The sequence below is a fragment of the Trachinotus anak genome, unplaced genomic scaffold (genome assembly GCF_046630095.1).
Source record: "Trachinotus anak isolate AG129_WGS33_773 ecotype Australia unplaced genomic scaffold, CSIRO_AGI_Tana_v1 ptg000024l, whole genome shotgun sequence".
Lineage (NCBI taxonomy): Eukaryota > Metazoa > Chordata > Actinopteri > Carangiformes > Carangidae > Trachinotus > Trachinotus anak.
In genome coordinates this window covers 7,447,477-7,474,203 of record NW_027273875.1, presented here as the reverse complement: position 1 = coordinate 7,474,203, position 26,727 = coordinate 7,447,477, and the positions used below count along the sequence as shown (strand labels likewise).

Below are 26,727 nucleotides of genomic sequence, written 5' to 3'. Positions count from 1 at the left end.
TCCTCCCCATCCCGGTGCAGAGTTACATCCCCAACACGCAGCAGAGGGAGACAGGACAATCGGCACTGCCCTCCAAAATGTGGTCTTACTTCTGGCTTCTGACTCCTTTTCTCTTTTTGGCAAATAAAACCATAAGTATAAGTCTTCACTCTAACACTGAGCTCCAGCTTAAAACAGTTAAAAGAGGCGTTGGGTCAAAGTTCAGATCCTCCTGAGATGCACTTACTCCTACAGGATTTCCATTGATTGAAAGCTCAGATGGACCACACCAGAGTATCTGAGGAGGCTGGAAACCAAACCCTGCAGTGCTGTGAGTCTCCTCGGCATTGGCTATTGGTAAAGCAGGTGTTAACAGCCTGATCCAGGGAGGAAATAACACATGGTGTAGGAGTAGGAGATGGAAAAGACCTTGTGTCCTCTGACTTCCTGCTCCAAGCTCTGTCCCACTGATGCAACCAGACTGGAAAGAGGGTATTTCCAGTCTGGAAAACTGTTGAATAACAATTTATGATAATATGACTAAGCACATTGGATTATAATGTGTCCACTGTGCCTGAGACATCAATGATAATGGGACAGAGAAATACTATGTTCCAGAGGAAGTGAGTGAACACGTGAGCCATCTTTTCAGACGTCCCACAGGAACGATTTGGCTCAGAGACAGAAAGAGAGAGAGTGAAGGAGAGTGGGAGAAAGACTCCACTATTGATCTCTCAAGGCTTTTCCCATGGTCTGAGGCCAGAGAGGAGAGATGGAGGAAATGAAGTAGATGATGAGTCACAAAGGAAAATAAAAACAAACAAACAGAGGCAGCTAAGTAACCAGATGGACTTGAAGCAAAGTCTGCAGAGAGGTTAATGTTCTGAGTCAGTCGCCCTCAGCGATGATGTGGAGGTTACAGCTGAGGGGATGCCCTTTAAAACAATGATTCTGAACGCAGATTAGTCAGTCCAGTCTATCTAGAAAATGAATCACTGCAGCAAAAGAAAGGGATTATTACAACTAAAGTCAGTCCTTATTTATATAGTCCTTATACAACGATTTTTTGTGTGATATCAGCTCATTAACTTTGACATGTCATCAAATAATTTAAAAATTGAGCTTTGTTGTGTCTTATTTTGTTCATTGGAACATGTGAATTCACACAGCCTCAAAGTAAAAAAGTATGAAAGGATATTGCTTTTTGCCAGTCAAGCACTGCTACATTAGGAACATTTATTTACACAGAGATTTGAAAAGAAACTGTATAAAGACTATTTACAACAAAAAAGCCCAAGGGCAAATTGTGTGGAGCCTCAAAACTGACAAAATGTAGTAAAAGATTTTGAGGGAGGAGAAAAATATAGCTGAAAACATCCATCAGCTTTACATTTCTTTTTACACTCAATTATAAATATTTAACAACTAATTTATTAAGTTATATTTTTGTTTTGTTTGTCATACAATACAACGTCTGGCATTTTGTTGCAACAACTTTGTGTTAATCTGTTGGTAATGTGTTCCAATAAGATCTCGTGTGAGAAAATATTATTTACAATATTACTTATTTATTTCCATTTTTGATTGGTCAAAAGTTAATAAACACAAATGCTTCATCTGAAGTTTTAGGAGATGTAATGTTTCAGTTATAAAAAACCTTCCAGGCTATGAAAAGTTTATTTCGCCTTCTTGCTGCTATAAATGTAAAACATATTGGCTAAAATATATATATATATATATACATATCTTAATTATGATAGATAATGCAGTTGGTTTATTGTTCAACATTGATGTCTGTTTGTCATCTGATCTTGTTTGCTAGCCAATACTATGACTTAATGCAAGATCATTTTCTCTGTACATGTTCCTAGTGATGCCTCAGCATTTAATGAGTGATGAGCACTGTGGGAGGATGGTAATAGTTCACCACTACCGGAGCGTTTTGCCAGCTGCAGCCTCAGTGTGTGGATTTACTGATCACACCAATGCGAGGATTCCTGACAGGTCTGTTGGGAGGTTTGGATCGGCCGGTTTGTGTGCCCTGCCGCCACACACTGCCATACACTGTCTAAACCAGCTTGTGGAGTAGCTGTGTCCAGCTTTCTGCAGGATGTCTGGTTACGAAATGAGAGCAGACAGATGAAAGGATGGAGGATAGTAACAACTGTGGAAGTGGTGTGTGGAAAAACAGCTTAATACATGCACCTGAAGAACATGTGGGAGGCTGATGAGAAGCAGTTTTTTCATCACCTTTACATAACATGAACTTGCTTGCCCTGAACTGTGCCTCTCAAGCAACACTTCCTCTCAGGCCAAAATATCACCTTTGCCCTTTAACCTTGACCTTAAACAAAACCATTTGAGTGGTGGGTGACAGACCCAGATTGATGCAGAGCACTGTGGTATAACATGGTTTCTCAATTTTGCAAAATTGTCAGAAGAAAAACTATCCTCTTATACAGCAACAAATTAACAATGTGTACACATGAATGCCATTTGAATCCTCTGGTTTGCTCCGCTCTGATTTGCTCTGCTTCTCTTATGTTGCGATAATCAACACACAGTACAGAAAATAATGTTAAGCCCATTGCCACTCTGATAAGGCACGACCCCAGATGAACCAGAATGAATAAGAATAAACAACAGGAAGCTGCTGATATTCCCAAAACCTTTTCTTGAGTCTCCCACCAAACAGATGTACCATTTCCTTTGTAACATCTGTCCACATGCAAAAAAAAAACCATAATCATTAAGTAGGTTATATTTTAGCTGTTTTCCCCTGTCACATAGAAATGCATCATATTGGAAGGTTTTTGGCATTTTAAAAATAAAAATGTACTCACTCAGGCACATGTGCACCTCACACTCCTGTCGGGGGAAATACTTCATCAGCATGTAATTCCACCAAAGTACATTAATAGACGCGTGAGCCCCAAAGGCAGCCTGATCTCACACACATATAAAAGTGTTCATTCACAGAGCCGGCTGGGTTTGACCCCTAATCTCTCTCCCTCTCTCTCTCTCTTTCCGAAACCAGATGACTTCCACCTGCTCCCACTGCTGTGGAATATTTAAGTTATTAGTGGGTGTGCTCAAAGACAGGGACAAATGATTAAAGAGATGATACTGAAAGTATATAAACTCTCTAACACATAGTGCATAGCGAGTGAGAAATAACTGAATCACATTGGGCTGAAAACCACAATCCAAAACGGCCACAATAGCCCCATTATCTCCATCTCTCTCTCTCTCTCTCTCTCTCTCTCCCTGCAAAACACACACACACACACACACAAGGACAATGAAGCAAATGTTTTTGTTTCTCATTACCCGAGCTGGCGAGGAACATCTCCTCGTCTGTCAGTCCTAAGATTAAAAACATCAGTGATGAGACATCTTCCCAGCTCTTCATGAGAAAAGTCTCCCAGTTCTCTTCTGGAGGGTGGAAATATGCTGTCAGGTCTTCACTGCTGTTGAGCTACATAGAAAGTGAAATATCCACTTCATCTACATCTTCCTGCTGGGTCCACCCCTCTGTCCGGCCCTCTTTGTCTCCCCACTTATCATTCCCTTTTCTCCTTCAATTGAATCTACCCACTCCGTACCTCTACGTTGCTCTGTGATTCTCAAAGGGCAAACAAAACATGGAAAAAGTGTCAGTGGGATGAGGTCACTTCAAACTCATTAAGGATTAGAGAGGAATAGCCAGCTGTTTTTGGCACTTTGAGAGAGGAAGCTTTTTTTTTTTTCTTTTTTTGTGACTTTACATCTAACATAAAATTAAAGCAATACTATATAACCACAGAAAAAGCCGAGGTAACCTGAGAAAAACTGAATATCTCTCTGTTTGCTTTGCTCTGTCACAAACAGCTGAGAGGAGCGACAGCAGTAAATTTAGAGCCTTTGACAGGGCGCCAATCAGGAAATTATAGATATCACAGCCAATGAACACTCAAGTTTTTCCTCTCAGGCTGGAATTTTTAGCCTGGCTGTTGGTGTGGGACACGTTGTCAGGGACCGGGTAATTGGTTCAGCCTGTCCTGGGTTCAGCTCAAACTTGGTGCGTCATGCTGCTTTTGCCACTAATAAAACAGTCAAAGCAGACAGAAATATCTGCCTGCGCTCCTCCTGTGGAAAGGTTGTGGGTGACTTGAACTGCACGTCTGGGATGTGATGAGAAAACAACTAAACTGCACCACAGTTGACACTAGATAACAACATCTTGCATTGATCCCACGGATTATCAAGTATGACTGCTGGAGGGACTGATGAGTCCTAATTATAGCTTTATAGATATTTTACTGTTTGACATAATGTTACTAATGACGACTCCAAGTCTTTCTTTTTTTTTTTTCTTTTTAGCTGGAAATCTTTTCATCAATCTCTTCTCGGGAATATGGTGAGGGTGCATGAGTTGAACATCTGTTGGAGCAATATGTGCAGTGAACTGTCTTCAGTTGTCATTAAATGGAAACATACACTGGTATAAACACATCACACACAATCATATTCAAAGATGAAACAGCTGACACCTGGTGGCAAAGTCAGTGAGGTGCACCCCCACCACCACAACCACCATGATGGCCCTGGCATGATGTATTTTCTGACTGTGTTGATTCTGCTACATGCTGTGATTGTGATATAAAATAAACTATATTTATTCTATTTAGCAAAACATTCCTGGTGGAAAAACTGTACTGAACAATGGATTCTTGCAACGAGGGTTGGATCTACCTGAAACCACCAGCACTGCTGTTGCACTGCTTTTACCCAAAATGCTGCATCAGTTATATTTGCAGCTCTTGGGTTTTTCTGGAGCCCAGTCACAGAACTGTGCAACTCTCTGGCAAGGTGTCAGAAGCCATGACTTTTCTTTTGTGCAATTCAGTGTGCGCTGCTATGGCTTGTATGGTAGTTTTATTTGAAAAGCTGAGGTTTTGGGGGTTTGTGCTGATCCTTTAATAATTAAACCACATTCCCTTCAGACCGGATAAAACACTAACCTAAACACTAATGGTAATGTATGAAAATCCTATTGCACTACCTGAAACAACTCATGTACTACAACTATGCTTCTTATAGTCTGATGACCTTTCAGTCATGTCACAAATTTTCCTTGAAGAAATTATTAACTATTAATTTCTAGCACACATCCTTGACACTTGGATGATGGAATTTGTAACTTGAGGGAGTTATAAGTTATGTTCCTTCACAACGGTATGCCTGTTGTAGTAGTGACGTGTATGTGACCAGGTGTTACTGTGCTCATTTTGGTGAACTGGCTGTACTTTTTGTATTTGTTTGTTCCTTTATATGTAACAGGGAAACACCTGGAGCCTCAAGCACAAAGAACCGTTAGCGTGTTTGTGCAGCTTTAACCACACAGATTCACAAGCACTCTATCCAGGGCACTTGTACCTGAAGGCAGAACTGTTTTAAATAATAAAATCCTCAAGATGGTGTGCAGAACTACGAACTCCAACTCATAAAATTAAGATTTTACGTTAACACGCTCAGATTTCAGTGTCTCGGGTCTTCTGCCTACAATTAAGGCAGTTTAACTCAACAGCCCTACAAGGAGTCCTCACAGCAGTTATGTTTCAGTCTTTGTTGAAGCTGCTGCAGAGGTGTCGACTCAGCACAGGTCATTTTGGAGGCTGTAGGTTGTGGCGCTTCTACTTACTTCATTGATTTAACAGCCTCCAAAATGACAATTCATTCTAGTACTTCAACCAAAACCGAACACGACTGTCTCAGAGGTAGAGGCTGTGGGACTGTGCTGAATCAGTCATAGCCAGATGCACTTAAACTGGGAATTGATTCAGAGTAAGAATTATAGCTACTGAGGAGCCTTAACTCTGACTTATGTTCTTAGCTGAGCACAGACTGCACCTTCTGTGTTTAACATACCCTGTACAGTAGGTTTTGATCACATCTCTGAATTAAAAAAATGGGGTAAATTACACCCATCTTACACAAAATGCGTAGTCATGCTAGAAAGGACCACAGTGACATCAACCCGCAGGTTGTGTTGCAGGATGAGGCCTAGGATCCAGCCGTGCACGCTGGTAGGTCCATGATCTCTGCTGGCCACTGAGCTTCGTGAACCTAAAACTCATTTTAAAAATGAGGGGCCTGTGGCCTGTAGTCAGCTACACACAAACTGACCGGCTAGGGACAAAACTTCTGTCACTAGATTAGCACATAGCTTCACTACACATCAACGAACGGTATCCACAAGTTTTTATAAAAGAAAAGCGTTTATTAAATAAAATTTAAAAAAAAAAAAAAAAAAGAGAAGGGGAAAAAAAAAAAATCATGCGAAGAGTGCAACAAGACAGCGATCAGCAGGATAAGTTGCTCTTTCAGATGAGGAGTGGGTGGCCCTTAAAAGGGCCTTTGGACTGAAAGTTATTAGCCAGCAAGCTAATACTCTTGAGACTGAGAGGAGGCCTTCTTTCCCGCCTTGCCGGAGCTAGGCGCAGACTGGCCGGTCTTCTTGGGCAGCAGCACCGCCTGGATGTTGGGCAGCACGCCGCCCTGAGCGATGGTGACTCCGCCGAGCAGCTTGTTCAGCTCCTCGTCGTTGCGGACGGCCAGCTGCAGGTGGCGGGGGATGATACGGGTCTTCTTGTTGTCCCTGGCAGCGTTACCGGCCAGCTCCAGGATCTCAGCGGTGAGGTACTCCAGCACAGCGGCGAGGTAGACGGGAGCCCCGGCGCCCACTCTCTCGGCGTAGTTCCCCTTACGGAGGAGACGGTGAACACGGCCGACGGGGAACTGCAGGCCGGCGCGGGAGCTACGGGTCTTGGCCTTAGCCCGGGCCTTCGCTCCGGTTTTTCCTCTTCCAGACATGGTCAAACGTTTTGAGCTGCTTTTCCAAAACAGGACCTTGCAATGGTTTTTTAGAGGTTCACGACCTGGATATAAACGCCCGGCTTAGCCCCGCCCCAAGACGCGATTGGCTGTTGGAACGCGAAGAGCGAAGTATGATTGGCTGTGAGAGGTCACAGGGAAGAGGAAGTCGGTGGCTATTGGTGTAACTGCGCTGATGTCAAACCAATCACGATGGGCCCTACTGAAGACAGAAAGGCGATTGGCTGCTGTTCTCTCCGCTGGTTGTGAGAGGATCATGTGTAAAAGAGGCGGATGTGAAAAGCCAATCCTGCATCTTCCCTCCAGCTTCAAAGTTTTGGCGCGTTTACAATCTGCAATGAAAGTCATATTTGATGCAAAATTTAAGAACACTGTTTGTGTTGGTGCATCTGGGTAAAGCTCGTCTCTGTTAAATCAAAAACTTTGTATACCCTGGCCTTTGAGAATATGAGCTACACAAAGATGTACTTACAAATTAACTGCAGGTATGAAGTAGTAGATATACAGAGACTCATTTTAAACCAGTGGGCCTTAGGGTGACTAAAACATGCATAAAGACCTTTTATATACAGTCTATGGTACAGACCAGGTGAGCTTCAAAAATAATTTATTTGCAATAAATTAAACATTTTAAATATAACAACAGAAATTATACACATCTTAAATTTGCAGCCACTTCCTGTTTCACATTCCAGCCACACAATGTGCCTTTAGACAACGAAGCGGCTTTGTTCATTTCTTCAGCATTTTGAATTGATTGAAATATTGTCCATTTGAGTCCTTTTGACAGCATTGGCTCCATGTTTTTGATCCCTTTTAACAGTTTTTCATTTATTGATGTAAATAAACATGAAAAGTAAATCAAAAAGATTACATTTGGTTGTTCTGAAGTCCCATAATTAATGCAGTCAGTTAAAAGATTTTAAATTTAAAAAAAAAAGACACAAATAGCCAAAAATGTATATAAATTTTTACATACTGATTCTGATTCTGCCTTTGAAGGATGAAGCAGTTTCCTCATACCTCTAATTGATAGTAGCGATTTCATTTCTAGCCCTGAGTGCGCCCACTCCACCTATCACCTTGTCAAGCTCACAATGCCTCGGCAGAGCATCTCTAAAAACTGCAGCATTGTTGCAATATTGTTCATCATCTGAAACTTGAATTTGTTGAAAAAGAAATACAATATGATAATGCTCCTTAATGTTACAGGATAAGTTATGATTATGAGCTAATCACATGTCAGCAGTTCAAACAGTTTATCATATGCAATCTTGCTGCACAGTAATGATAGTTATTGCAATCATAAAATGTCCATCAACGTCCATCTTCATGTGCTTAGATGCACTTTTCACTTACAGGAGTCAGCAGGAGATGCAAGGAAAGCAGGACCTGATCATGTTTTTCTTTTTTCGTCTTTTCTTTTTTTTTTTTTTTGTTTTTTTCAGTTTTTCACTGTCATAATACAAAAAAAAAAATTAAACTCCAGCTTAATTAGACTTCTAGAGAACCTAGCTGGTTGAAGTTTCAAAAGCAAACTGAAAGGCATTTATGAGCTAAACTGCAATTTAAATTCCACAGAAAGATTCTTTATAAAATAAAAAGTTTTTTTATGCTTCTTGTATAAGATACAACATTGAACAACATTCTAAAACCAATGTATTAGCGATTACGAATGGACATTACAGCTAGATTACAACTGATGCTTGTTAACTCACTTAAACTATGCATTTAAAATTACATTTTCATGGAAAAACACAGCAATGTCTCTATTTTATAGTATAATGAAACTATGATGACTCACTTTTTAGGAGTTAAATAAATAGCACTTGTTTAATGAGAACCACATAATAATAAATTACCTTTATACAACTCAGGAACTTTACATGTGCTGTTAAAAAAGTCCAAAGTGCAACCAATAATATTATACTGGCATTTCATATCAATATAATTTAAGAGCATTTCCACCATCTGTCACAATCAAACACTCCCATTATAGTTTGTGTTCAAACAGGGCACACAGCTTTTCATTGTAGTTATTCCCTCACTGAGCAGCAGATTTCTCCATGAAAGAAACAGATTTCATGATCACATTTCAACCTCAGTGATGTGATTGACTTCTGTCCTGAAGGTGCAATAATTTCTCTCCAGAGGAAAGCCCTCCCAGGGGTATCCTCCTTTCAGCATGTACAGGTGATAACCCGCCTGGGGTGTTCAACCTGTCACAGTCTCAACTCAAGGTTTAGTTGTTCTTCTGACGGTATCAACAGAGGCTTTAGAACAATCCTGTTAAGTCAGGATGACCCATGTCCTACCCAAACAATAATAATCACTTATCCAATGAGCTCGCTCCTCCATTGGTAGCAGTGGCTTTGCTTTTTGATTTGCCTGATGAGCGGAAAGAGAAGCGTTTGATAAGACGCCGGGAGAAGCTGCCAGACTTTTTACGGCTGCTGGTTGCGGCAGCAGCAAAGTTATTGCCCATATTGGAGATGTCTTCGTGGGATTGGCTGAGGCAGGACTCCTTCTCTCGATGTCTTCTGCGAAACAGCAGCTTTGTCCCACTCTGCAGAAAGCCCACTGCAGGAGGCAGACAGACAGCAGGAATATTGGGACCTTGTTAAACAACACTATCCAATCATCCAGCTACTAGTTTTATGAATGAATTCACTGATTTCATAAGATAGTTCCCTTGTCAAATTGATATTCAAATTGAATTTAGCACTGATTCATTCAAAACCACTTTCATCTGGTTGGGTGTATGTTGCAAGATGGCCTCCAGGGGGCAGCAGCAGGACTTTACAGTCAGTTGTGTTATGAGGCTTGTAGTGATTGTTTTGATGTTATGTAAGGCTTTATAAAAGATCTGTTTGCATGATAAATATTCTGTGCTGTTTCATAGAATAGCAGTGACTTATGAAAATGAAAATAAAACCTTCTTTTCTAAATCTACTCTTTAATATATGCTTCAATTACAAGAGAAGAAGCAACATGCAATCAAACAGTTTCCAAAAACAGTGTCTGAATTTTTGAATATTGGGTTTACAATTAGTTTAAGACATTACTGAACAGAGTTAGTGGAAACTGAATCTCTCCCTCTGATGATTTTAGTGCATAGACCAAATTGCAAACTGTGACAACAGTGTTACCTTTGTGGTCCTTGAGGCTGCGGGTTTCCAAGGCACCAGTGGAACCAGTATCTGATTCCACATCGTCCACAGACGGACGCTCCGACACATCGGAGGGTGTGGTTTCATCAGGGTCCTGGTGATGCCCTGCTCCGAAATGGTTGCCATGCATGGCTGCGTCCATGGCTGCAGCGTAGCCACTTGATAATGCACAGTCGTCATCTGACAGTGGAACCTGATGGGTGTTACAAACTGAATCAATTTCTGTCCTTTTTCAAATGTTATTAGGAGGTTATATAGGACACAGGAGAGTGATGGAAGTGTATAACTACTTATTGGATTCTTAACCTAAAAACTCTGCTTCAGATGAACACTTAATGTTATGACCTTTATGTTATGCACTTAATCGTTTGCATTTTTACACTTTCAGCATCATGACACCTGCACATTTCAGTGAATTCTGTGACAGATTTCAAGTGTAGCCTCTTGCACTGAATACATTTCTACAGGGTTTCAGGCAATAATCAGGTCAGAAGACTCTCATTCTGCTATAATGTGGTCCAACAGGGGGACTGTGCCTGTGGACTAAATTTAGATCAAACTAATTTTCTCTGGTTCCATGTCATTCCATGTCATATTTCAGATTCCTTAAAATTAGGTTTTGTTTGTTAAAGACTCAGAGACTCAGAGAGAAAAAACAGGTAAGGTAAAAACAAACAAAAAAAGAAATATTTTTCACTTACAGAACCGCCGTGCAGGTAACCCACATTGTACTGATAAGTGCAAAAATGCTGAAAATTCTGTTTTCGATCAAAATAGTCATACTTAAACGTACTATATCCAACATTCAGAAAACTCTTGTTGGTAATGACACCGGTGGCCATTAAGTGAACTGCATCCTGTTGCTGGCCACGCACGGACGTTAGTCACATTCCTGTTTGGCCAGAAGGGTTTCAGGAGATAAAACTTGTTTTTTGTGCTTATGCGTGTTTGTGTTGGAGTCTGTGCCGTGCTGAGAGCCGCTCGTTTTGTTGATGTCAGCCGACTCCATTTCTAAGCTAACGTTATGTAGTGTTGCACACAGTAAAGCATCACATAACTGAAACCGAGAAAGTCAGGAAAGTTCTCATTTTTTAAGTTACATTACAATCTGTTCACACATTCGCAATAAAAAAAAAGTGATTAATATATGTAAATTGCTTCACAGTCTTTCATATAGTACATTTAAATAAACATACTGTACTAAGTATCTTCAAAAGTAGAGAAGAATGGCTCATTACTTTCATTTTGCCAGTGATGGCACATAATCTGCAAGCCACTACATTTGACACAGTTTCCCCTCTCTGACCTTTGACACGCCTGAGATGATCAGTGTGCTCCTTTTAGTTGGGGTCTTCCGTGCTACTTTGGAGGCGGACTCCGTCAGCTGGCGAATGGCCGTCTCTGCAACAGGATCCAGGCCATTAGAGAGGCGGCTGCTCTCTGAGCAACAAAAACATACATACGTAAATCAGCACTACACAGTTAAACTGCAATATACTATATCAAATATAGTCAAAAATATTGTTTACAGTCAAACTATGAATAATGTACATATTACTGAATTGATTTTTGTTGCAGTGCACATCCATTTTAAAATGTATGGTTTATCAGAAATACATGTAAAAAACTCTAAAACTATTACATCTAACTAAAACTATTATTAAAAGAAGAACATTTTAATGTCTAAGCACAATCATATACTGTTTATATGTAGTTAAATCGGTCTAATATTTTCTCTTGGTGTTTCAAATGGTCTCCTGTGTAAACCTGTAAAGGTTTAAGGTTTTTGAACAGGAGTACCTGCACAGAGAGCGCATGACACATACTGAAAAGTGCATTCCTCTCATCTCGTGTTACACAGCTGCCTGTTGCTTATCCTACTTTGCATCTGTTATGTAAAACAATGCCTGGTCTTCTAGTCTAGCACTCACTGCTGGGGTTGGGGCTGGTGCTGCCTCTGCTATCAGACAGGATGGTGGGTTTGTTCTCAGTCACCTCCACTTTGGACGGTGAACGCAGCGGGGAATCACCTGAAAGACATCATAACTATTTTATGTAATCGGTAATATTATTACATTCCTTTACCTCACATTGCGCACCTACCCTGAAGCCATGTAACACTTCACGCTGTAAATTTACCTGGGCTGCGTTCCAGTTTAAGTCGAGACTGGACAGTGGTGACAGTGGTGACGATGGTTCCATCTGGCATGATGGTTCGGTCCACGTCGACTTTCTTGGCGGGGGTGAGTGAGGATCGAAGTGGCAAAGCATTGTGGACGCTGCGAGGCTCCTCTGTTTCCAGATACAGCAGCTGGAAGAACCAAACAACAAATGGAGTCACATACTCCCACATTTAGCGAGGATGTGCACTTTTCATTTCGCCCAAAAAAAAATGAAGAGGGTGTGGTCAATCCATCAAAAATGATGGCAATTAATTAAAGAGGTGGGCACTCTAGTCAAACTGACTTCCAGACCTACAGGGACAATTTTGGATGACTAATCGGTAGGTATAACATGTTGCAGGAGGGGTACAGGAGATGTTATCTTCCCTCCTGTAGGGTATTTTTGCCTCTTTTGTTAGAGAACAGGTAAGGTATCAACATGAATTGGTACCCCACAGAGATAAACCAGATGTTGATGCTCTCTTGAAGAAATATGTAAATTGTAAGAAAAAAAAAAAGGCAACAAGTTGGCTGCCGAAAAGGCCAGAGGAGATCTGAGAGAGCTATTACAGGCAAGACAATGGGCTGTATCAGCTGTTATACAACATTCCCTCTCCTTTTGTTGTGAATCTTTTTGTTCCAGCTTGCTTGATGTTAGATGATAAACTGTGATGTAACTGTACATTTAAAAGCACAGGGATGGCTTTGGCACTGTTTTCTATCATTTTGCAGTAATTTTAACTCACTTCTGTTGTGATAGTAGCGTTTGGTGCCAAGCCGTGACCAGGGCTTATTGACAGTATATGTTGTCCTGTGGGAACTTTGCACTGGAGGTCCAAGGCGATGGAGGCGTGACCAGGCAGGAATTCTACCCAACAAAAAGAAAGTCTTAACATATTTGTAGAAACAGCATGAAAGCCTCTTTAATATACTGCAGCTCTGAAGACACCACAGGAGAGTCTCCTGACATTTTATACATCCTGAAACGCTAACAAAGGCCATTAAAGTGAGCCTGCCAGCAATGCATTTTAAGCACTGATGATTTTGCTTAAGCAGTCTAAACATTCCTGCTGATCAGGTTTCTGAACAGCAGCCAACAGTAAAGTGCTATCAAGCAATGCCTTACGTTCTCTTTTGCCATGCCGCTCCAGAAGTCTGACTCTCAGCTCTTTGGTTTCTGGGCCCAGGTCCCTTCACCACAGAGACAACAGCTGTGTTAGAATTTAAGTGAAACCCCACTATGTGGAATAATAATACAATAATAATAATGAGATTTTTTTTCTCAGGCTAGTTTTTTCCTTTAAATTTGTCATGAATGTACACAATCACAACACTTTATCGTCACAGATGCCGTCTTACAGAGTCATTTCTTCATTCCATTCCAATGGGGCGTTGGAGTCGCTGGGCACAGACAGGAAGCGGGTTGTCCTCTCTGTGAAGGGCTGGTCCAGGCTCAGGACACAGCACAGCTCCTCTGATCTGGACCACTGACCTGCAAACACAGAGCGACGCAGTGAGACCTCGGCAATCAGCAGGAAGCTGAACGGGCATGATCTGACGCAGAGGGAAAATATCTGACCTTTACTTAAGGTTGCACTGAGCTGCCGGAGCTGTAGTCGCCGCACCAAGACACTCTGGGATGCAGAGTTCAGTCCCACTGACAGGTGGTCCATGGGGGCCTGGGAGCATTCAGCAATTTATTTATGTCAGAAAGCAGGTCCCAGTTACTTTGTCTTATTTCTGCAGAGTTTGCGAAAAACACCTATTTCTCACCAAAGGACTGGGTGCAGAGGTCTTCAGGTTGAGGACCATGGCCGGCTGAGTGCTGAATAGAGTGTCCTCTATCAGCCCCTTAATCATGCCCAGGTCTGCCTCACCCTCGGTGCCCTGAAAAGAAAAGAAGCATCTGATTACTCTCTGGTGATGAACCAATATGTGTTGCACCAGGGGAGGACAGCAAACTGAAATATAGACATTTTTACTCTTTTATAGGCTTTTGTTAAATTTTTATGCCTGATATAATCTTACTTCTAATAATATCCAAGAGGAACAAATAGAACGTGATTGTTTACTGTTGCTCTAATCTAAAAGTCATTTAGTTTGTTCATGAAGCATTACAAGTATGAAGGATTTAACCAATCCCAATGTTTCATACTGGCTTTACTACAAAAAAGTGCAGCATAGACTTTAATATTCTTGTTTTCAGATTTATTATGTATCAATGGGTATCAATCCCTGGTATCAGTAGTAAAAACTACTTCTTGTGCTCAATATTTGTTTTTTCCTTACTTAATTGACTTTGTTGCTGTCTCAGTCAAAAGGCATAAAATGGCTTTCACATTTATGTAACAGCACTCAAGAAGGGCATTTCCTCCGTGACTCATGGTGAGTTTAATAGGGTTATGACTCACATGCAAAACATAACATGATGACTGAGATTCATGAAGAGACGCTGACAGAAAGCTTGAGCACAGTCACAGAAAGATTTGCATTGTGTGTATTTCCTTTTTTGATGTATGAATGAATGTATACAAGAATGTTGTGGAACCATTATTGGATGTTCTCACCTGTCTCTGCAGCTTGCATGGAGACACGGTCAGAGAAAATGACGGCTGCTTGGAAAGAGTCCAGGACATCAGCAGACCCTCGTCCTCCACCTCCTCCAGACACACCACCACCTGATGGACACAAACGGGGGGGCAAGGTGGGTCACACAGTAAACATGGAGCCAGAGAGCAGTTTTTTTTATGATACATAACATTCAGAAAATATTCTATTCTATGCAAAATGAAAAGAAGGAGTGAATAGCAGGTGGAAAATACATTTTCAACATGAACACCCTCTTCAGTGAAGTGAAGGAGAAAACAAAAATCTCTGAGACAGGAAGATGATTTATAGGCAACAGGTTCTTAGTTTTGATGAATACTGCTGCAGCAACAACACTACTGGATAACACTGACGTTATTTAAATTCCACATTTAAAAACAGTGATGGTGATGGCTGAATTATGTGCGATTTTAGTGTAAATTTGAACATTTGAATATCAATGCAAATGATGCTCTGAAATGCTCATTTGTTTCAGAGGCCTGCCCTCAAATGTGCAAATTGCGAAAAAATCCAGGTGGTGTGCTTTTGTACCTCTGTCACCATAGGTGCTATAGTGATCTGATAGGTGTCCATGGAAACAGCAGCGGGTGACTGCTGGGTGACCGTCACAGGAAATGTCACTGTGTCCACCCAACAGTTACAGTGCAAAACCTGTAAAAGAAAAGGAGGTTGACAAAGGATATTACTGACCCAGGCTGCAAAAAACACCTTTTTGCAGCAGCGAGATTTGCTCATTACTAACAGACACGCCATCATACCGTCTCTTAGACTATTCAAATCTGTGTCTTCATCTGCATCTCACATGACCCAGAAATTCAGCCCAGGGTTTTTCTTCATGCATTGTTCCCATTAAAAATTCACTGGGTGACTGACTGAAGTTGCCCTCTTTTAGATATTAATCCTTGTGTATATTACAGCTGTATTGAACGTGGACCACAAAGATTGCTTACCATTCGGTGTGCTGATTGGTCAGTGCAGGTTACACTATCTATTGCAGAGGCAGCAGTTAACTGGAGACTGCTGTCAAAAGTGATCTGGATGGAGCTCTGGGAGAGAGAGAGCAAGAGAATAAATGTCCTAAATATTACTCAAGAGACAGAGTAGAGAAAGATTTTGTATTGCAGTTGATGAAGCCTTTAATGAAGCTTGTTAGCAGTTAGTCATAGTCATTATAGAGGTTAGTTAATTAGTAAATGAAAGAGTGGCTGTATCATTTAAACTAAAATGCAAATTAACTAGAGATTTCATGAATTCTAACCATGTTTGGTATCAGACATCAAAGAACTTCACTGATGTTTGCTCAGAGTGATTGGACAATCACTTGCACACAGTGCTGATGGCATATTCACATGCATACATTTATTACAGTGTAATCCTTAAAAATAACAACAACTTTGACGTGTACGCTTCCCAATGTACTGTTTTAGCAGAAATAGAAACTTTCCCTAAAGCAAATACTGTGAGAGAGTCAAGATTATTAATGTGCCATTTCTTTCTCTACCAAAGGCTCAATATTACAAGGTGAAAGGTCTGACGCAGAAATTAACAGGAATCGATAAGCAGGCCCTTTGGAGGCGCCATAATAATTACTGTAATCACACTGCATGGCAAAGAATAAATGTGATGTTAAGCCCAGGCAGCTCTGCAAATGTGTGCACTCAAATGAATAATGCCTCAAGATACTGGCAAAAAGATTACAACATATGTTTGACCAAAGGGTGGTAAGGAGTACATTCGAGTTAATTTGAGCTTTTGTAATAATGAAAAAGTTGTAAAAACCCTTTTCATTAAACTGTGACTGGTTCAGGCTGCTCAGACCTCAGAGGCCTCCGTTATGAGACTGCATCAGTCAATGCTCAGTCAAGCTTACAGCAAGGCAGGCTTTACTGAATGAGTGTTGGACTTGGAAAACACCCCCAACAAGATGAATTAGCATCTCAGTTGTAAGAAAGATTCACCATAACTGTGGAAACACCAGTGGCCTAGTATCACTGTGTGTGTGTTTGTGTGTGTGTGTGTGTGTGTGTGTGCCAGAGGATCTGTTACACTGGACGGCTTTAACTGGCTCAGGAGATGGAAGTGAGAGAAAACAAATCCCCTATTGTCAGGGCATATGTTCCTCTGGGTCCAAGTCCAATCTCTATCAAACACAACGGTGGAGGCGGGGCAGAGGTGGGAGGATGATATAACAAAGTTTGTGGTGTGTGTGTGTGTGTGTGTGTGTGTGTGTGTGTGTCAGTGTTCCAGCCAGAAGGAGGGCAGGAAGCCAACTGCGACGCTGCAAGCTTACGTAGGTTCCCTGGACCAACCCTGCAATCACATGACTACAACGTACAACTGGGTGTGTTTACTTCAGCTGACTGGAGCCTCTAAAACTGCTCAGTCACCCAACTGTTCATTACGTCCAAAGTTCAGAAAAAATATGATGATGTGATGTATTTCAGATTGTTAGGCTTTAGGATAATGCTTTGATGACAGGGTTTTCATTGCGTGTGCTTATTACATGTGTCTTACTAAAGGTTTGTGTCACTGCAGTCAGACACCACTGCCATCTTTGTAATTAGGCTAATTTTGAGTCAGTACAACATTGTGATCAATATTGAACTATCTCAAAATATCAGTGTTTTTTGGGATCCATATATTCTGTATAATGGGACCAAAATTGTTTTACATGTTTCTAGATTACATATTTTTGCATTTTACCTTCATTAGACAGCTGGGAGTGTAGCTATAGACAGAAAATATGAGAAGAGAGAGTGGGGTTTGAAACACATCAAAAGGTCCCTGGTCCCAGAATCAAACTGGGGACATTAAAAGTTCAATTATATGGTATGTGTCTTAATTTCTAGGCCACCACAAGCCTCCCAGTATCAAATCTTAAAAGGCCCAAGTCCTCAAGATCTCGATTTATGACAAGTCTTAGTTTTTTTGCTAATCCATGACAAAAAGAAACTGACAACTTTGTATTTTTGCAGATTACTTTAGGACACACAGCAGCACAGACTTGCCAAGATATGTCAATCAAAGTCTTGCATGCCTGAGAGAGGGTTGCATCATCAGATTTTCAGTCTTTGTTGTTTCTGCTCGGGGGTGTTGATATAATTTCCTGTAAATAATCAGTCTCTGGACTGAACTGCGATTCCAGCATTGTATGTTTTTTTTTTTTTTGGTTTACCACAATGCTAGTTTAACATTTTGAAGCAATCCCCCAGTATTTAGGTCTGCCGTGGCCAAGAAAATATATATCACTTGGAAATATTTGAATGAAGTATAAATTCCAGTTTTTATCGAGAAAGTGCTTTATTTTTATCTTTTAGGTAAAGCACAAAATATCTAATTGGTCAAAGGTTCATGGTTTTCTATTCCTTTAAAGGCAGTTTGCTTAGATATTTCATATCCATTGGCTTCGTAGGTAGCCATCTGGTGCTCTGTGGTGTTGTGTATCCTCCTGGCAGAGGCCACAGAGCTCATTTTGTCATGGAGAGGGCAATGCTAGCAGCATAACCACAGATTTGTCCTTGTGAACCACTGCTGTTCAACTGCTGTTCGAGAGTATATGTGGAGGGTATTTCTGGGAAAGGAACAGTTCCTGAGGACATCCGTGGTGTCACTTCAGGTTTGTCAGCGTCACCCCCTTTGGGTCCGACTGGCTGAACTCCTCTGAAAAGCATGTGGGTCAACCAGAAATACACTCCCCCTGTGGCTTTTGTTGACCCTCATCTTCCTCTCCTGCCTTTTCTTTTACTTGCATGTATCAGGAGTTCAGTTGACAACAGGGTATAAACTTTTTTTACCCTGACAATAATTAAACATCTAAAATTTGTTTTAAATAGTTTGAAAGGAAAACATTTACCTACATACACAAAAACGCTGCTTTGATAACTTGAAAATGTCATTTTTTTGCAACCCACACTCGCAGTACGACTCAAGGGACGGCAATGTTTGTTAACATGCTAACAAAAAAAAGGCTAATGTTAGCATGCTAACACACTAAACTAAATCAGTGAACATGGTAATTATTACCTGCTATGTATCAGTATATAAGCAGTGTCATTGTAAACATGTTAGCATGCTGCTGTTAGCTTTAGCCTCACACTACTGCTCGCGTGTCTTTAAGTCTATAAACTGTTGAAATCTATCAAACAATCCACACAGCTGCCATTAATCCTGCTTTGCTACAACTGCTTTTGAGTAGCTATGTGAATTTCAACTGATTTTACATTTCCCATTTGATATGTAATATAGTGTTATGTACATGAAACTACTGACTGGCAACAAGACTGGCAAGGACTCCCATCGTAAGCATTTCTGATCGAGCTTCACTTCACAATGTATTCTAAGGTAGAGTATAAATTCAGCGTAACACATTATGTGTGTCTCTATTTTAAATTCTGACTCAAAGGAGCAGCCATGGAGATCAATGCCTGCCACAGAAAAGATATTAATAGTGGCTTATAAATGGTTTATTTTTGCTGTAACTGTACAACGGGCTGGTGAATTTGAATCAGTGACTGAGGGATAAAAAGTTGGGCTATCATAGCAAATGAGCGCTGAGTGCTTAACGTCCCCTGTCGTTAAGAAGAAATCTACTTGAGCATAATCACGGGGCATTAATTATCTGCTGGCAGCTCACAGTCAGAGAGGGAAGAAGTAAACTGTGGCCTCATGCTAATCACCAGGCTCTTTATAATTGCAGATCTTGAATGGACAGGGAGCTTCCTTCCCTGCAGATGCACACTTGTAAGCTCCATTAGTCCTGCTTTTCCACCCACTAAACCCAAGGACGATGTGTTGACATCATCTGTCAGCTGCAGATGCACATACAGTCCAACGATACTTTTATGACAGGCAGGTCTGAGCAGGGTCAACCAGTCCAGTCCTTCAAGCTTCTTCCACAGACTAATCCAGCCAGAGACATCTGAATAGCTCCATATCAAGTTTACTCTGCCAAGACAAGATTATAGCCAGAGGCTCCTGCAGTAATACTTCAGCAGACAGACATTTTCTCTGAATAAAAAACTGAGTCATGAAACAAGTTGCATCATGGGATTAATGTCCGAAGGTGCAGGAGGAAGACAAATAGTCCGATGTGCTGCTGAGGGTAGTTTTTCATGCTGCTGAACAGATTCACAGGTCTCTTATTTCTGTTTATCTACTCACCTTTAGACGTGTGCAGCTAAATCCTTATTGTGCTTTAAAGTGTTTGTGGGGAAATCACCACCATTTTACCAAGCAAACCAGTTGTCACACACATGCATGCATATATATATATGTGTGTGTTTGTGTGTGTGTGTGTGTGTGTGTGTTTCTGCAGCAACAGGAAGTCGTTCTGTTGACATTGCCGCATTACAATGAACCCTGAGGCCAAATCCCTGGATTACAGGGACACAGGGAGAGTGAGAAAGGGAAGGTGTCTTCTTAGGAACCCTATAAATCAACGTTGGACTAGAGATAGACTCGAAATACCTTGAAAACTCGACAGAGTCCAGCTGCAACACATGGCCAGTGCTCAAACACTATGCGTTTCACCCTGAGGTCGCAGTTGTCTTCTCTTGTTTATATCTTAGAGACAGGAAACCAAACCTCTTGACTAAATAGCTTCAAGGGAGAAGCTGTGTGGGCCACTGTCAGTTACATCTCCTCACATAACGCTCTGTTTGATGAGCTCATACACACTCAGCTGAACATCTCTGCTGCACCAATGTAGCTGTAGAGCTAACAAGTTCACATAGTGTCCTTACATGTGTTCTAGTTGTTTCTTCTCCTATTCCTACCTTAATATCAAGGATACTCACAACAAACAGATCCACAAACCCAAACGATGATGCATTAGCATGGACATTTAGCTGCTGTTCACTATATTTATGTGACAACCCAAAACCTTTCAGTCCTCCTTTTTGCCTCTTCGTGTAGTTTTAATTTTATTTAATTTTACTGGAATTCAAGGTCAGGTCTCCCCTGCAGGCCTGCAGGTTTTGCTTCAAGGACACAGTATTCAGACAACACTCAAAACTAGTGAAGCAGCATGAGCTGTTCTGTAAGCTAGCACTGTTTACATGGTCCCACGACGGTTCCTGGTTTGCGTCACTCCCTGCTGCAGTGAACAGGATATTGATGAGGACAGCCAAACCAGACTTCTGAAATGAGTGTGAATCAAGACTACAGACAGTGGCCCCTGACACTTATAATAATTGTTATATCTCACACTTCTTTATACAGTGAGATAACTCTAAAAGAGGAAATTGACCGTAAAGCACTTTGTCTCTACCTTGACGATGAAAACCAAATGCCCACAATAAGACAACAAAAGCAAAAACCTTACTTTTGAGATTTCTAATGAAATATCTATAATGTCCATCCATATTGCAGTGAACATCTGAACACACTGACTGAAAATACTCTGCCCTGCTGGCTGAAATTGCATTTGTTGTTAGACAGAAAGCCCAGGTCCTGAAAGGGATATCATGTTTCACAATGATCTTACCAGTGAGTCTGCATTAAAAAACATTATGTGACAATAAATCAAGCTAGCCGGCTACAGCAGTCTGCATATCGTGTTTGTTCCTTTCACATATCATGTGTGAATAACGAGAAATTTTTCCATGTAAGATGTTGTAGCAAACTGCTAAACTTCAAGGACTTTCTGAAATGTTTTATCCACCGCTCTCCTGAGAGTAAAATCATTGACAAAGTTATTATGAAGCTCTTACAGGTGATAATTTCAAAGTAGAGAGTAGGTCAGTGAAGACTAAACTGAAGCAATGTTCCATCAGAAATATAAGAACACACTAGGGTTGGATGATATGATATGATACATCTTCTGAAACTGGGAAACTGTTAATGAATGATGGTCATATAGGAATGTCAGTTTTTGGTTAATAAACATTATGTCTAAAATAAAAACCCAATCCTGTTCGTTGATCCACAACATCACCTGCAATGGAGTAATACTAAGATGTGTAAACTGTATGGCAACATCTCTGAAGTCAGACAATTTATATTTCCTCATAGTATATATGGTCATATTGCCCACAGCTTGAACACATTGGTGAACCTCACTTGTTCATCTGCAGAACTGAAACTGAACATGTTGCAGGTTCCATGTGTGTAATAGTGTAATAGCTTGAACTGAAGTTAAGAGCCACAATTTTAGAACAGCATGACTTTCATTCATTCATTCATTCAAACAGCTATTTTACCAATAGCTAATCTGACAATTATTTTCTCAATTAAAGGAATAGTTCAACATTTTTGGAAACAATGCCTTTCAATCTGTTGTTTTTACACTTTGGCTTTTGTACCAATCAACAAACCACATAACAACAACAACGTAAAATATTGTGCTTTAGAGGTGCTGGTAGGCAGATTGCTTTTCCTTTGGACAGGCTAGCTGTTTCCTCTTCTTTCTAGTTTTTTGCTAAGCTATCTGACTACTAGCTGTAGTTGGTGATAAAGCAAATAAGAGTATTTCCCAAAATGTTTAATATATTTAATTGAATATGTTTTTCAATAAAATGTCACAGAATAGCTAGAAATGCCCACCATAATTTCTCAAGAGTGAGAAGGATCCTATTTTAAATTGCTTTTTTGCTCTTAACAACATTTCAAACCTAAAGATATTTAGTTAGCAAATACTTCACATTTGAGAAGCTGGAATTAACAAAATCATTTCCAATGAATTTTCTGTTGGCTGACTAATCGATTTAGCACTATATATAATGATTTCAGGATACAGATGGATATTTGCACTGATTTTCAATTTTGGAATGAAATTTCCTGCTACACTGCACAGTTTCAAGTCTTCATGATGATGGGTTTCACAAAGTGTTGCCCTATTGACCAAACATAATGGAGCCTGCAAATGAAAGGGATTTGCTTAACCCTATATATTGCTGCAACTTTTCTTTACAGGCTCATTCAACTAAATTTCAACATAATTATTTAAAGACCTCTGTCAGCATCAATCTTAAATGTCGGAGAAGTACTTAGGTTAATGCTATCAAGGATTTGCATGCTAATCCCCACATGATGACACTGATGCCGTATCTTCATCATGCTGTGCTCCTCCGGGGAAGCTCATGTTTTGCCTGATGCAGAAACATAATCATGCTATGCCAGTTAGAAGAGACTGTGAGTCTTTGGGACAATACTCTGGGCAGTTGTTCCACTGTTTGTCTTAAAAGTGGCCACAGCAACAGTGCCTGGCAGGTGGCAGGTGCTCTCTGTATGTGAGAAGCAAAGTATGCAAAGTGACTTGCTTGTGGCCACTTACTACTCGTATCTCCACAAACCACAGCAGGTTTTTCCAGTCAGGTTTTGAGGGAAAGGGTGAAAAACCAGAGCATGAGTCACAACTCTTTTTCTAAACAGTACAGACAAACAACCAGGTTCACTGGCTATTATAACATGTTACAACTTAACAATGAACACTTAAAGGGTCAATAAATACTTCCATATTAGATGTATCTAATGTTAAAAGGACACTATGAAGACCGAGCATGTGACCTTTAAGTTACAAGAGAAGGTCAGTATCATCAATCACAAGGCCAGCCCGCTCTTAGATTAAGCCCTCTAGGTATTTCGTAAGACATGCTTGGAATTTGTTATCTCACTGTCATGTTCAAAGTTTCATTAATAAACTCACAAGTGATTTGCATATGCCCCAGACACATTTAGAATAGATTGAACAGATTGCTCTGCACGTAGACACAATGACATGCAGTTATTTTATTGTGATGAGTGAGATCAGGAAGCTTTGGCTCACACTCTCAGTTCACAAACTAAACACCACATGGACAGACAGACCTGGACAGCTTGTCTCTGTCTCCTCCACCACTGAAAAATTTACCCAGTCTGGGGACTTATCTTAGAATAAACATCATATACCTTATCGTTGCTGGGTAAAAGCCTTGTTTCTAGTTGATTTTTCAGCATGACAACTGCTTTCATGTTCCTTTCCTGTTTTTTTAAAGTCTAAAGGTCATACGGTCATCATAAATAAAACAAGCCACATAGTTCAAATCTCCAGACATTGATGAAGGTACTTAAAAAAAAATATCCCTAGCAACCTCCTCTTAAAAAACACACAACCCTGAGACACTCCAAAGTTCACCAAAGGTTCACTCCAATGTTGTGGAGTTTCTTGGTAACTGAGAGCAACAAAGGTCACAGTGGATGAACTAATTAGGCCATTGTACCATAACTAAGCTGGCACACACCCACTTACCACCATGTATTAAAGAGAAGCATTTCCACAGAACCGCTGAGACCTCTTATTGCTGTCACAAAAACAAGAATACTTAACACTTTGATGAAAAACAGATGTAAACTCTGCCGGCTTAATGCTGCATAAAAAACTAAACAGTATGTGGAGTATGCAGAGAAAATGCATGAAGGAATCACATTAAGTCACATGAACATGAAACAACCGCAGTCCTCAAAGCTCTGTGCTCCACCAGTTTGTGCTCATATCTGTAACTCAAGCACTGTGTATATACGGTAAATTATAGCGTATGCAGCAGAGCTACACGTTCACACACTCATGCATCCTTCTCAAAGGAGACTCGGTTTTTACTTGAACTCTTGTCTGTTTGTTGGCAGAGTATCTCAAAAAGATAATAGGTTTGACGTAGGTCTGGTCAATCCATCAAGGTGAGGTGTCTCCTTTAAACTCCTCACCAGCCCATCTCTCACTTGGCACACACACAGATAGTTTATATGTGGGGGGGGTCGAGGATCCGTCTCCTCTTCCATTGCTCAGAGGAAATATCTGACTGTGGAGCAGACTTTGATCCACGCAGATCAAAGGAAGTATATAAAAGGAGAAAGACCTTTGGAAACTTACACTTAGCCTCTAACATGCGCTGGACTACCATCTTGTCTCGAGTGCTCACCACAATGAAGTCTACATTTGTGTGTGAAGCAGTGTTGTAACTTTGTAATAAGGTTATGTGCTGCAAGAAAGGTGAGACAACCATCCTTCTGTCTTGAGGAACAACACTGATTTTACCTCTTCCCACTGTGATCAAACACATCCATTTCCCCCCACAGGCGGGGGTATCGTACTATTTTTAAGAGGTGTGGGTGTTCATACTGTGGCTATGCTGACTGGTCTTGCCTCTCTGCTCTTATGTGCATTGATTCAGAGCTGTTACGCAAGGCTCTGCCCCCCATCCTCTTACCGATTAGAGACACTCCAGCTCCCACACCTCTACCTCCCTGCCTACACACACTTCCAGCGCACATGGGCACACCAACTGCCCTTGTTTAACTATTTATGCCTCTGCTCAGTGGAGTAACCTTAGGCATGCTCTTCTACACAATGCCACAAGTCCTCCTTTGCATTGGGATTTCTGCTACACCTCCTCCTCCTATTCATGGCTTAAAGATGTCAAATGAACAACTCACCCCATGCCTGCAGGCTTGCTCATTCAGAGCTTTCACCCAGGTTCTCTGCCAATGCTCCCTGAAGGACTTGAAGGAGAACAGAGAGGTCAACAAGCCTTTAACCCCAGTCTCAGATGCATGTCCTCCATCCCAGCCCGAGCGGAGCTTCATCAAGAAGCCCCACACACCTCTATCCTGGCTCTGGCGGGGCTGTGAGAAGGAAAGCTGCTGCCAGGCTGGTCCTCCCCTGCCCTGCGCGGCGGTCTTCCTGGCTCTCCACAGCCGCAGTACGGTCTGCAAGTACTGGAACAGCCATCCCAGCACAATCAGCAAGGAGGCGAGAAAGAGACCCACCAAACACAGCCAGCCCAACTCCTGGAGCTCCATCACCGCCTCCTGGAGCCTCTCATATCACCAGGTCCAGATGGAAATATCAGGACTTGCCAGTCGGAGTCGATCAGCTCCCTTTCGCCTATGAGTGGCAACAAACATTCAGTCAGTCATCTTTATTCAAGAGGCACTAACACGCTATGACTGAGGAATACCCCAGATCACACAGGGGACCCGCACAGATGGTCCTATTACCCCAGTGACTCTAATGTGCTCGTCTCAGGTCCCGCTGACACACCGCTTGTGTGTCCGGGCACTGGACACTGTTACGTTACGCAGATATCTGAAGTGTGACGACGCAGCGCGGGGTAAAGGACAAAACCATAATGAAACCTGTCAACCTACCGTTTAACTTAGACGGTCCGAGCTGCAGGCTGCTGGGAATCGAAAGCAAGGTATTGGTAACATGCAGCTGGCTTCATGGCGATACGCAGCGCTGGCAGCAACAACATTAATGTGTTTGTTAAATCTGCGATGGTGTCTGTTTGCTGTCACCTATCGATTCAACAACAAGCTGTCCGCTCTCTGTTGGTGCATTACAGCCTGCGGTGGGTTTAAAATCTCCGCTGGTCGTATCCTCCTGCCCCTGTAGCGTCTCTACGATGATGATTTGACGAAGAGCAGCCGCGGCCCACAGGTGGCGCTGCAGGAGACAGGCGCAACAACAACAAGGAAGTGAAAGCCACGGCCTTCAAAATAAAAGTGAAAAAAAAAATCTAAATAATCCGTATGGCTTCATTACCAACCACAAAAAGCAGACAGTGTCATTTCGATTATGGTAATTTTATCACTTGGCAATTCTCATCACTCAACTGCAATATCAACAGGGTCCTGCAGTATTACATGATCTTGTGGCCTTGTGTTACAGTAGACTGGGCCACTCAAAATAAAGCTCTATAACCTTATGAGAAATTGTTTAACAAATACATTTGATCTAAACGTTGCATAAAACATTTTTTTTTTAACTGGTGACTTTTGAAAGACTCATTGAATTAACTTCATACTGGCCCATTTTTCAAAATCTGTATCAATTGCAAACTTAATTGAAAATATTATATAAAGCCTTTAAGAGAGTCACTTGACTTCTGAAATATATTTCTAACATATAAACTTTGTATATATATATATTTTTTCAAATCCGTGTGCTAATGATTTTA

General features: G+C 41.1%; 3 protein-coding genes across 5 annotated transcripts in view; all 3 read right to left on the bottom strand.

Annotated features, from left to right (window-relative positions):
- Positions 1 to 3,777, bottom strand: part of phldb1a (pleckstrin homology-like domain, family B, member 1a) — a 31,487-nt gene extending 27,710 nt beyond the window's left edge. The window contains exon 1 of one of the 2 annotated variants that reach the window (XM_071461049.1): positions 3,310 to 3,777. The gene's annotated coding sequence lies outside the window, so the exon portion shown is untranslated. Of the gene's footprint in view, positions 1 to 2,822; positions 3,028 to 3,309 lie in introns of those variants that run through there. The other variant, XM_071461050.1, reaches the window with a different exon arrangement.
- A 2,456-nt stretch (positions 3,778 to 6,233) lies between these two features.
- h2ax (H2A.X variant histone) lies at positions 6,234 to 6,893 on the bottom strand. Its single transcript, XM_071461069.1, has one exon. The coding sequence runs from the start codon at positions 6,832 to 6,834 to the stop codon at positions 6,406 to 6,408; it is 429 nt and encodes a 142-aa protein (XP_071317170.1). The 5' UTR covers positions 6,835 to 6,893; the 3' UTR covers positions 6,234 to 6,405.
- A 552-nt stretch (positions 6,894 to 7,445) lies between these two features.
- On the bottom strand, positions 7,446 to 26,704 carry c2cd2l (c2cd2 like). Of its 2 annotated transcripts, none has more exons than XM_071461064.1 (15): positions 25,916 to 26,704; positions 25,202 to 25,652; positions 15,745 to 15,840; positions 15,326 to 15,445; positions 14,755 to 14,865; positions 13,961 to 14,074; positions 13,767 to 13,866; positions 13,547 to 13,679; positions 13,314 to 13,378; positions 12,934 to 13,055; positions 12,165 to 12,336; positions 11,957 to 12,055; positions 11,332 to 11,426; positions 10,005 to 10,218; positions 7,446 to 9,435 (listed from the first exon to the last, which is right to left on the bottom strand). In XM_071461064.1, exons 2-15 carry the CDS (start codon positions 25,565 to 25,567, stop codon positions 9,185 to 9,187), a joined length of 2,058 nt encoding a protein of 685 aa, XP_071317165.1. In that variant the 5' UTR covers positions 25,568 to 25,652; positions 25,916 to 26,704; the 3' UTR covers positions 7,446 to 9,184. The 2 variants fall into 2 exon arrangements, with proteins under 2 accessions (XP_071317165.1, XP_071317164.1); XM_071461063.1 differs by having other exon boundaries at positions 11,332 to 11,465; positions 25,916 to 26,631.
- Between the last annotated feature and the right edge of the window lie 23 nt (positions 26,705 to 26,727).